The sequence below is a fragment of the Saimiri boliviensis genome, chromosome 19, assembly GCF_048565385.1.
Source record: "Saimiri boliviensis isolate mSaiBol1 chromosome 19, mSaiBol1.pri, whole genome shotgun sequence".
Lineage (NCBI taxonomy): Eukaryota > Metazoa > Chordata > Mammalia > Primates > Cebidae > Saimiri > Saimiri boliviensis.
This window is the reverse complement of record NC_133467.1, coordinates 36,616,312-36,628,387: the sequence shown is the minus strand read 5'-3', so window position 1 is coordinate 36,628,387 and position 12,076 is coordinate 36,616,312. Positions and strand designations below refer to the sequence as shown.

General features: G+C 43.0%; 1 protein-coding gene across 2 annotated transcripts in view; it reads right to left on the bottom strand.

Annotated features, from left to right (window-relative positions):
• Positions 1–12,076, bottom strand: part of NUP210L (nucleoporin 210 like) — a 140,980-nt gene that overhangs the window by 75,103 nt on the left and 53,801 nt on the right. For both annotated transcript variants that reach the window (XM_039460004.2, XM_039460005.2), the window contains exons 13-14: positions 3,646–3,844; positions 251–396 (exon numbers count right to left, since the gene is read on the bottom strand). In XM_039460004.2, the coding sequence (XP_039315938.1) occupies positions 251–396; positions 3,646–3,844 (345 nt within the window). The remainder of the gene's footprint in view (positions 1–250; positions 397–3,645; positions 3,845–12,076) is intronic.

Here is a 12,076-nt window from a genome sequence, read left to right as displayed (position 1 = left end):
AAGAAGGGGAATATCTAAAACTTTCTGATACAACTTAAAGATATTCCTGTAACAGAAGCATGAAGGAGTAAACTCCCTGGGGACTTAGGTTTGAGGACAGAGCTATAGATCTAAAAACAAAAGAATGGCAAGTAAAGAGAATATAAATATCATTGATCCTTAGTAGAGGCCACAGATAGCTAGCAAGCTCCTGTGGACATAGTTGAGTCCGTTAAAAGAAATGCCATTTCCTTACCATGAAATATCTTACCTTTAGGGGTTCATAAGCAGCAAATGTGGCACTGCTCTCCAAGTACTCTTCACATTCATTCACACTTACTGTTACCAGAGTATGACCGAGTGATTTAGCTGCCATATATATACTGGAACAATGCATTGGTCCAGGTCTTTGAATACCTGTAAATCAAAAAAACATGATCTTGGCAGGGGGTGGTAGCTCAGGCCTGTAATCCCAGAACTTTGGGAAGCTGATGCAGGCAGACTGCTTGAGCTCAGAAGTTCAAGACCAGCCTGGGAAATGTGGCAAAACCCCATCTCTATAAAATATTAAAAAATTATCCAGGCATGGTGGCATACACTTGTAGACCCAGATACCTAGGAGGCTGAGGAAGGAGGATAGCTTGAGTCCAGGAGGTCAAGGCTGCAGTGAGTCATAATTGTGCCACTACACTCCAGCCTGGGCAACAGAGTAAGACCCTGCTTAAAAAAAACAACCCAAACCAAATATAATTTCATGGAGTAACAAGCAGTTAATTCTAAAGGAAATTAAGCTACAGAAATATAAGAATTTTAATACAATCTTGGCTGGGTGTGGAGGCTCACACCTGTAATTCCAGCACTTTGGGAGGCTGAAGCAGGAGGGTCACCTGAGGTCAGGGGTTGGAGACCAGCCAGGCCAACATGGCAAAACCCCGTTTCTACTAAAAATACAAAAATTAGCCAGGCATGGTAGCAGGCACCTGTAATCCCAGCTACTTGGGAGGCTGAGGCAGGGAGAATTGCTTGAACCTGGGAGGCGGAGGTTGCAGGAGCCAAGATGTGCCACTGCACTCCAGCCTGGGCGACAATAGCAAGACTCCATCTCAAAAAAAACAAACCAAAATAAAACCAAACCACCTTGATCTCTTACATTAACCATTAGGCCCTTTATACCAAGTTGATATAAAAATGTGTTATTTCTATTGAGAAACATGTATGAGATACAGTTCTATGTACAGTGAAAATGTGTGTGTGTGTGTATATATATATATATATATACACATACATACATACATATACGAGCAAAGATACTGACCTCAAGCATTTATAGTTTCAAGGGGAAAGTGAACATATAAATAATTCACTTAAAATATTAATACAAAGTGATAAATACTACAGAAGTCTAGAAAATAGATTATTTCAAGCTGGAGAGATCAAGGAAAGTTTAAAGTATCTCAGGCTGAGAAAACAGAATGAACAAAGAAATACAAATGAGATATAAATGAGAATATGAGAGATATGAGAGAATTTAAAGTAGTTGATTTAGCTAGACATGGTGTCTCACGCCTGTAATCCCAGCACTTTGGGAGGCCAATGTGGGTGGATCACTTTAGGTCAGGAGTTCGAGACCAGCCTGGTGGTGAAACTACTAAACTACTACTAAAAAGACAAAAATTAGGCCGGGCGTGGTGGCTCAGCCTGTAATCCCAGCACTTTGGGAGGCCGAGGCGGGTGGATCATGAGGTCGAGAGATCGAGACCATCCTGGTCAACATAGTGAAACCCCGTCTCTACTAAAAATACAAAAAACTAGCTGGGCGTGGTGGCGCGTGCCTGTAATCCCAGCTACTTAGGAGGCTGAGGCAGGAGAATTGCCTGAGCCCAGGAGGCAGAGGTTGCGGTGAGCCGAGATCGCGCCATTGCACTCCAGCCTGGGTAACGAGAGCAAAACTCCGTCTCAAAAAAAACAAAAAACAAACAAAAAAAAACCACAAAAATTATTCAGGTGTGGTGGCATGTGCATGTAGGCCCAGCTACTTGGGAGGCTGAGGAATGAGAATTGCTTGAACCTGGAAGGCAGAGGTTTCAATGAGTCAAGATGGAGCTACTGCATCCCAGCCTGAGTGACAGAGTGAGAATCCGTCTCAAAAAAAAAAAAAACAAAAAAAACCCAAAAAACCAAACCAAACCAAAATAAATAAATAAATAAATAAAGTACTTGATTTAGTTAGAAACATATATGAAGCACAAGTATGAAATAATGAAAAGTAGATTGGGTTACATTGTAGAGGGATCTTGAATACCAAACTAAAAGATTTGGCTCCATTTCACTGGCAATAAGTCTTTCAAAATTTTTGAGCAGGAAAAGTAATATCAAAGTTGAGTTTATGAAGATCCACGTGGTAGCCAGAGGTAAGAATAGTCAGAAGGATTTTGTTGTCCCACATGGGAAATAAGGGTCTAAAAATTAGAAGAGATGCTCTGAGGGGAAAAAAGAAAGATGTGAGAGTATGTATGTATGTAGCATAATGAGCAAAGGCAAAATAAAAGTCCAATTTGATACCAAGCTTATAGATGTAAGAATTAAATAGTTAATGTATACAAAGTATGCAGAACAGAGCTTGGCAAAGAGTAAATGTTAAGAAAATCTTAGATGTAACTACTGTCATTATACTGATGAAAAAACAATGGGAATCAGGATCAAATATGAAGTTCAATGGCAGGAAAGAATGTTGAATTTTATGAATAGTTTATTCATATTTTCTGTTTTATTAGAAAAATATTTTATCATTTTTCAATAAATTTAATGTATCTATGTATTAAATGGCTTTACATTCCTCTTTGAAAGACATATGGTATGTATATTAGGGAAAGAAAGAAGAAAAGAGCTTGAGGCTAGAAACGGAAAACCTTACTGTGAACTAAAATCTGATACTGAGCTTGCCCTTGTAATCTCAGCTACTTGAAAGGCTGCGATTGGGTAGCTTCGGCCCAGGAGTTCGATGTTACAGTGATCTATGACTGCACCACTGCACTCCAGCCTGGGTGACACAGCAAGAACCTGTCTCTAATAATAAGGATAATAAAAATTAAAACTAGCTGGGTGTGGTGGCTCACACCTGTAATCCCAGCACGGAGGCCGAGGTAGGCAGATCACCTGAGGTCAGCAGTTCAAGAGCAGCCTGGCCAACATGGTGAAACCCCATCTTTACTAAAAATACAAAAATTAGCCAGGCGTGGTTGTGGGCACCTGTAATCCCAGCTACTTGGGAGGCAGAGGCAGGAGAATCGCTTGAACCCGGGAGGCGGAGGTTGCAGTGAGCCAAGATCGACTGCACTCCAGCCTGGGTGACAAAAGTGAGACTCTGTCTCAAAGCAGACAAACAAACAAACAAACAAACAAAAACTGGTATAATCCAGTTATAATGTTACTCAATTTCTATGCCTTTGTTTCTATATCTGTAAAATGAGGAGTGTAACACTTACTACAAGGCATTTGATGAAACAAAAGTATTATAGAGAAAAGTAAAATGTGAATTCAGACCATAATTGGCAGTTTCTGAATTGTTGATTGCTTCCTTAAAGACAAAGGAAGTAATATGTTACAGTGGTAAAGTTAAAGATACATAAAGACAAAGGAAGGAGATGATAAAAAGGCTACTTTTACCTTCTTTGAGAAGAGTAAAGACTCCTTGTTTATCCATGTTCAGATCCAAGGATAAATTAGAGCAGTCTGTGAATGCCATGGCTTCTTTAGTCTCTTTATTTATATGATACATTGCAATGGGGATTTCTATAATCTGGCCAATCTCCACGTCAGCATGAAATGGTAAGAGTTCCATTTTGTTCAGTTTCAGGACATATATCTGGAGGGGAAAAATTCATCTTTCAAGAAAGTTATATTAAAAAAGTCTTAGGAGGAGGCGAAGCAAGATGGCCAAATAGAGCCCTCTAGTTAGTGTCCCTGCAGGAACACCAAACTGAATAACTATCCATACAAGAAAGCACCTTCATAAAAATCAAAAATCAGGTGAGCAATCACAGACCTGGTTTTAACATTATATTAAGGAAAGAGGCACTGAAGGGGAAAGAAAGAGTCTAGAATTTCCAAAATCACCTCTCTCCCATTCCTAGGCAGTGGCATCAGCCACATGGTACTGAGAATCTGTACACCTGGAGAAGTGCAGTGATTTGCATCCCACAATCACTGCACTTCCCCAGGTGTACAGATTTAGAACTCAGTGCTGCCTACCACAGTGGAAACCAACACAGGGCAGAATTCAGTCAGTGCCTATGGAGGGAGCATTTAAACCAGCGCTAGCCAAAGGGGAGTTGCCCATCCCAGCAGTCTGAACCCGAGTTCCAGCTAGCCCTGACACTTTGGGCTAAAGCACTCTGGGGTGCTAAATAAATTTGAAAGGCAGTGTAGGCTGCAAGGACTGTAAGTTCTGGGCAGTTCTGGTGCTGTGCTGTGCTTGAAGCCAGTGGACCTGAGATACATATGACCTAGTGAGACTCCTGCTGGAGTGGTCAATAGAGTACTTGTAGCACTCCTCTCTGCACCCAGGCAGCACAGCTCGTAACTCTGGAGAGTTACTCCTTCCTGCTTGAGAAGAGAAGGGAGAGTAAAGGGAACTTTGTTTTGCAACTCAGATAATAGCTCAGCCACAATAGGGGAGCAGGCAGAGTCACAAGGTCCCCATTTCAGACACTAACTCCCTGAAAACATTTCTATACACACCCTGGGGCAGAAGGTAATCTGCTGTCTTGAAAGGATGGACACTGTCCTAGCAGTATTCATCACCTACTGATTAAAGAGCCCTTGGGCCTTGGCCAGGTGCAGTGGCTCATGCACGTAATCCCAGCACTTAGGGAGGCCAAGGCAGGTGAATCACTTGAGATCAGGAGCTCAAAACCATCCTGGCCAACATGGCAAAACCCTGTCTCTACTAAAAATACAAAAATTAGCCAGGCATGGTGGCAGTCACCTGCAATCCCAGCTACTGGGAGGCTGAGGCATGAGAATCACTTGAACCGGGGAGGTGGAGGTTGCAGTGAGCCAAGATCGTGCCACTGCACTCCAGCCCAGGAGACAGAGCAAGACTCCATCCAAAAAAAAAAAAAAAAAAAAAGCCCAGAATAAACATTTTGTATCTGCCAGGTAGTATTTGATGCAGGTGGGAGATAGAGCAAGACTCTGTAAAATAATAAAAATTAAAAAAGAGAGAGCGAGCGAGCGCCTTTGGCCCTGGAATAAACATTTTGTATCTGCCAGGTAGTATTGATGCAGGCCTTAGGTGACACCCAGTGCCATGCTGGCTTCAGGTGTGATCCAATATATTCCCAGCTGTGAGGACCATGGGCAGAGACTTATTCTGCTTAAGGAAAGAAAATGGAAGAGTAAGGGGACTTTGTGTTATAGCTTGGGTACCAGCTCAGCCATAGTGAGGTAGAGCACCAAGTGGGCTTCAGGGGTCCCCAATTACAGGCCTTGGCTCCTGGATAGCATTTTTGGATCTGCCCTAGGCCAGAGGGGAGCCCACTTCATTGAAGGCAGAGATCCAGGCCTGGCTGCATTCACAAGCTGACTGAAGAGCCTTTGGACCTTGAATGAACATTGATAGTAGCCAGGCAGTATTTGCCATGGGTCTGGGGCAGTGGTGGCCACAAGGAGAGACTCCTTCAGTTTGAACAAAAGAGAGGCAAGAATGAGAAGGGGGCTGGATGTGGTGGCTCACACCTGTAATCCCAGCACTTTGGGAGGCAGAGGTGGGCAGATCACTAGACGCCAGGTATTTGAGACCAGCCTGGCCAACATGGTAAAACCCCATCTCTACTAAAAATACAAAAATTAACCCGAGCATGGTAGCACATGCCTATAGTCCCAGCCACTCAGGAGACTGATGCAGGAGAATCGCTTGAATCCAGGGAGTGGAGATTGCAGTGAGATGAGATCATGCCATTGCACTCCAGCCTGGGTGACAGACTAAGACTCCATTACAGAAAAAAAAAAAAAAAAAAAAAAAGATTGAGAAGGGCTTTGTCTTGCAGCTTGGGTGCCAGCTCAGTCGCAGTAGAACAGAGCATCGGGTAGATTTCTGAGTTTCCTGACTCCAGGCCCTGACTCTTGGATAGAATTTCTGAATCTGCCCTGGGCTGGTGAGGAGCTTGCCACCCTGAAAGACAGGCCACTGACTGTGCAGACCTTGGGTTTTGACTGAACACTAGCAGTAACCAGGCAGCGGTCATTGCAGGACTTGGGCAGAACCCAGGGCCGTGCTAGCTTTGGGTCTGACCCAAAAGGACTGCAGTCCTAGTGGTGGTAGCCATAGAGGGACTTGTGTAATCCTACCCCCAGCTCTAGGCCACTTAGCATGGAGAGAGAGAATCTGTTTGTTTGGGCAAAAGAAAGAGAAGAGAAAAAGAGTCTGCCTGGTAATCCAGGAAATTCTCTCAGATCTTACCCAAGACCACCAAAGCAGTACCTCTACAAGTATGCAACAGTCACAGTGTTACTGGGTTTGGGGTGCCCCCCCTAATGCAGATACACACTGCAGTGACCAAAGACTCAGATCACAACACTCAATTCTCTTTGAATACTTGGAAAGCCTTCCCAAGAAGGATGGGTACAAACAAGCACACTGTTCAGACTACAATTAATATCTAATTCTTCAATGCCCAGACATCAATGAACACCCATAAATATCAAGACCATACAGGAAAACATAGCCTCACCAAAATGAACTAAATAAGGCACCAGTGGACCAATCCTGGAGTGACAAAGTTATATGACCTTACAGACAAAGAATTCAAAATAGCTGTTTTGCAGAAGTTCGATGAAATTTAAGAGAAGAGAAGGAGTTCAGAATCCTATCGGATAAATATAAAAAAGATATTGAAATAATTTTGAAAAGCAGAAATCCTGGAGCTGAGAAATTCAATTAACATACTAAAGAATGCATCACAGTCTCTCAACAGCAGAACTGATCAAGCAAAAGAACGAACCAGTAAGCTTGATGACAGGTTATTTGAAAATACAGTTATGGGCCAAATGTGGTGGCTCACACCTGAAATTCCAGCACTTTGGGAGGATGAGGTGGGTAGATTACTTGAGGCCAGGAGCTAGAGACCAGCCTAGCTAACACAGTGAAAGCCTCTCTCTATTAAAAATAGAAAGAATAAGCTGGGTATGGTGGTACATGCTATAATCCCAGCTACTCGGGAGGTTGAGGCATGAAAATCACTTGAACCTGGGAGGCAGAGGTTGCAGTGAGCAGAGACCATGCCACTGCACTCCAGCCTGGCTGACAGAGTGAGATGCTGTCTCAAAAAAGTAGAAAAGAGGCTGGACACAGTGGCTCACGCCTGTAATCCAAGCACTTTGGGAGGCCAAAGTGAGCAGATCACCTGAGGTTAGGAGTTCGAGACCAGCCTGACCAACATGGAGAAACCCCATTTCTACTAAAAACACAAAATTAGCCAGGCATGGTGGCATATGCCTGTAATCCCACCTACTTGGGAGGCTGAGGCAGGAGAATCACTTGAAGCTGGGAGGCAGAGGTTGCGGTAAACTGAGATCATTGCACTCTAGCCTGGGCAACAGTGAAACTCCGTCAGAAAAAAAAAAGGAAGGAAGGAAGGAATACAGTCAGAGGAGACTAAAGAAAAAATAATACAAAAGAATGAACATCTAGAAAATGGCCACAAAAGGGCAAATCTAAGAGCTACTGGCCTTAAAGTGGAGGTAAAGTGAGAGATTTAAACTACTGATACCTTGAGTAGAAAGACTAAAAGGAGAATTTATAAAAAGTACTAACTGGCCAGGTGCGGTGGCTCACGCCCGTAATCCCAGCACTTTGGGAGGCTGAGGTGGGTAGACCACGAGGTCAGGAGTTCGAGACCAGCTGGCCAGATGGTGAAACCCTGTCTCTACTAAAAATACAAAAATTAGCCGGGCGCAGTGGTGGGCACCTGTAATCCCAGCTACTCGGGAGGCTGAGGCAGGAGAATTGCTTGAACCAAGCCTGGGCGACAGAGCAAGACTCTGTCTCAAAAAAAAAAAAAAGTAATAACTACAACAATTATGCAAGACATAGACAGTATAAGATGTAAGATATAAATAGAAACAACACAAAGTTGAAAAGCAGAAAGATGAAGTTAAAGTGTAGAAGGTTTTTTTTTTTTTTTTGAGACGGAGTTTTGCTCTTGTTACCCAGGCTGGAGTGCAATGGCGCGATCTCGGCTCACCGCAACCTCCGCCTCCTGGGCTCAGGCAATTCTCCTGCCTCAGCCTCCCTGGTAGCTGGGACTACAGGCATGCGCCACCATGCCGACCAGGATGGTCTCGATCTCTTGACCTCGTGATCCACCCGCCTCAGCCTCCCAAAGTGCTGGGATTACAGGCGTGAGCCACCGCGCCCGGCCAAGTGCAGAAGTTTTTGTTTTGAGATGGAATCTTGCGCTGTTGCCCAGGCTGGAGTGCAGTGGCGTAATCTCAGCAAGCAATTCTGCCTCAGTCTTGAGAGTAGCTGGGATCACAGTTGTGCGCCACCGTGCCTGTCTAATTTTAGTATTTTTGGTAGAGATGGGTTTCACCACGTTGACCAGGCTGCTCTCAAACTCCTGACCCTAGGTGATCCACCCACTCAGCCTCCCAAAGTGCTGGGATTATAGGCATGAGCCACTGTGCCCAGCCTAGAGTTTTGATTACTTTTCTTTTTGCTTATTTGTTAGTTTGTTTATGCAATTAGTGTTGAAGGTGTCATCAGTTTAAAATAATGAGTAATAAGACCTTATTTGCAAGCCTCGTGGTAATCTGACAAAAATAAAATGCAAGAAATTAAAACACACCATCAGAGAAAATCACCTTCACAAAAAGGAAGACAGGAAGGAAGGACAGAAGGAAGAGAAGACCATAAAACAACCAGAAAACAAATTTTAAATGGCAGGAGTAAATTCTTATTTATCAATAATAACACTGAATGTAAGGGACTAAACACTCCAAAAAGCAGAATGATTGAATAGATTAAAAAAAAAAAAAAAAAAAAAAAAAAGGCCGGGTGTGGTAGCTCACACCTGTAATCCTAGCATTTTGGGAGGCCAAGGTGGGTAGATCAGCTGAGGTTGGGAGTTCCAGACCAGCCTGACCAACATGGAGAAACCCAATCCCTACTAAAAATACAAAATTAGCTGGACATGGTAGCGCATGCCTGTAACCCCAGCTACACAGGATGCTGAAGCAGGAGAATCACTTGAACCCAAGAGGCAGAGGCTGCACTGAGCCGAGATCACGCCATTGTACTCCAGCCTGGGCAACAAGAGCAAAACTCCGTCTCAAAACCCCCGCCCCCCAAAACAATGATCTGTTGCCTATAAGAAAAACACGTCACCTATAAAGGCACACATAGGCCTGGCATAGTGGCTCACGTCTGTAATCCCAACACTTTGGGAGGCCAAGGCACATGGTTCACCTAAGGTCAGGAGTTCAAGACCAGCCTGGTCAACGTAGCGAAACCCCATCTCTACTAAAACTACAAAATTAGCCGGGCGTGGTGGCACATGCTTGTAGTCCCAGCTACTCTGGAGGCTGAGGCAGAAGAACTGCTTAAATCCAGGAGGCAGAGGCTGTGCTGAGGCAAGCTCACGTCATTGCCTGGGGAACATAGTGAAACTCCCTCTCAAAAAAAAAAAAAAAAAAAGACACACATAGAGTAAAAATAAGGAGATGGAAAAAGATTCCATGCCAATGGAAACCAAAAAAGAGCAAGGATAACTATGCTTATATCAGCCAAAATAGATTTCAGAACAAACTAAAAAAAGAGACAACAAATGCATTTATGTAATGATAAAGGGGTCAATTCAGCAAGATGACATAACAATTATAAATATACATACACCCAAAACTGGAGCACCCAGATATATAAGGCATATATTATTAGAGCTTAAGAGAGCAATAGACCCCACTACCTTAATAGCTGGAGACTTCAACACCCTACTTTCAGCACTGAACAGATCATCTACACAGATAATCAACAAAGAAACATCAGTCTACAATGTAGACCTAATGGATCTAATAGGTATTTACAGAACTTTTCATTCAATGGCTGCAGAATATACATTCTTCTCAGCAAGAATGAGTATTCTTGATCATATTGAAGAATAGACCATGTTAGGCCACAAAACAAGTCTTTAAAAATTAAAAAAAAAAAAAAAAAAAACTGAAACTATGTCAAGTATCCTCTCTGACCATAGTGGACTAAAACTAGAAATCAGTAACAAGAGGAATTTTCGAAACTATACAAACACATGAAAATTAAACAACTTGCTCCTGAATGACCAGTAGATCAATGAAGAAATTAAGAAGAAAACTTTTAAATTTCTTGAATAAAATGAAAATGAAAACATAACACTTATGAAATACAGTAAAAGCAGTACTAAGAGGAAAGTTCATAGTAATGAGTGCCTACATCAAAAAAGTAGAAAAACTTGAAATAAACAACTCAATGATGTACCTTAAAGAACTAGGGCCGGGCGCGGTGGCTCAAGCCTGTAATCCCAGCACTTTGGGAGGCCGAGGCGGGTGGATCACGAGGTCGAGAGATCGAGACCATCCTGGTCAACAAGGTGAAACCCCGTCTCTACTAAAAATACAAAAAATTAGCTGGGCATGGTGGCACGTGCCTGTAATCCCAGCTACTCAGGAGGCTGAGGCAGGAGAATTGCCTGAACCCAGGAGGCGGAGGTTGTGGTGAGCCGAGATCGCGCCATTGCACTCCAGCCTGGGTAACAAGAGTGAAACTCCGTCTAAAAAAAAAAAAAAAAAGAACTAGGAAAGTTGGCTGGACAGTGATTCATGCCTGCAATCCCAACACTTTGGGAGGCTGAAGCAGGTAAACTGCTTGAGCCCAGGAGTTCAAGACCAACCTGAACACATGGTGAAATCCTGTCTCTACAAAAAAACACAAAAATTAGCTGGGTGTGGTAGTGTTCACCTGTATTCTCAGCTACTCCAGAGGCTGAGGCAGGAAGATTGCTTAGGCCTTAGAGGTAGTTGCTGCAGTGAGCTGTGATCGCACCACTGCACTCCAGCCTGGGCAACAGAGCAAGACTTTGCCTGAAAAAAAAAAAAAAAAAAAACTACAAAGCAAGAGAAAACCAAACCCAAAATTAGTAGAAGAAATAAGAAACATCAGAGTAGAAATAAAATTAAAACAAAAAAAATTACGAAAGATCAACAAAATGAAGAGTTGATTTTTTAAAAAAGATAAACCAAATTGACAAACCTTTGGCCAGACTAAAAAGAAAGGGAGAGATGACCCAAATAAATAAAATCTGACCAAGTGCAGTAGCTCACGCCTTTAATCCCAGCACTTTGGGAGGTTGAGGCCACTGGATCACCTGAGGTCAGGAGTTTGAGACCAGCCTGGCCAAGATGGTGAAACCCCATCTCTACTAAAAATACAAAAATTAGCCAGGCGTGGTGGCTGATGCCTGTAATCCCAGCACTTTGGTAGGCCGAGGTGGGCAGATCACAAGGTCAGGAGTTGGAGACCAGTCTGGCCAATACAGTGAAACCCCATCTCCCCTGAAAATACAAAAAATTAGCTGGGTGTGGTGGCTGGCGCCTGCAATCCCAGCTACTCGGGAGGCTGAGGCACAAGAATTGCTTGAACCTGGGAGGCAGAGGTTGCAGTGAGCTGAGGTTGCTCCACTGCACTTCAGCCTGGGCGATAAAGTGAGACTCAGTCTCAAAAAAATAAAAATAAAAATAAAATCTGAGATGAAAAAGAAGATATTACAGCTGATACCACAGAAATTCAAAGGATCATTACTGGCTACTGTGAGTAACCATATGCCAATAAATTGGAAAACCTAAAAGAAATGGATAAATTCCTAGATATATACAACCTACCAGGACTGAACTATGAAGAAATTCAAAACCTGGAAAGACCAATAACAAGTAATGAGACCGAAGCTGTCATAAAAGTCTCCCAGGAAAGCAAAGCCTAAGACTCAATGAATTCACCGCTAAATTTTACCAAACATTTAAAAAATAACTAATTCCACTCTTACTCAAAGTATTTTGAAAAATAGAAGAA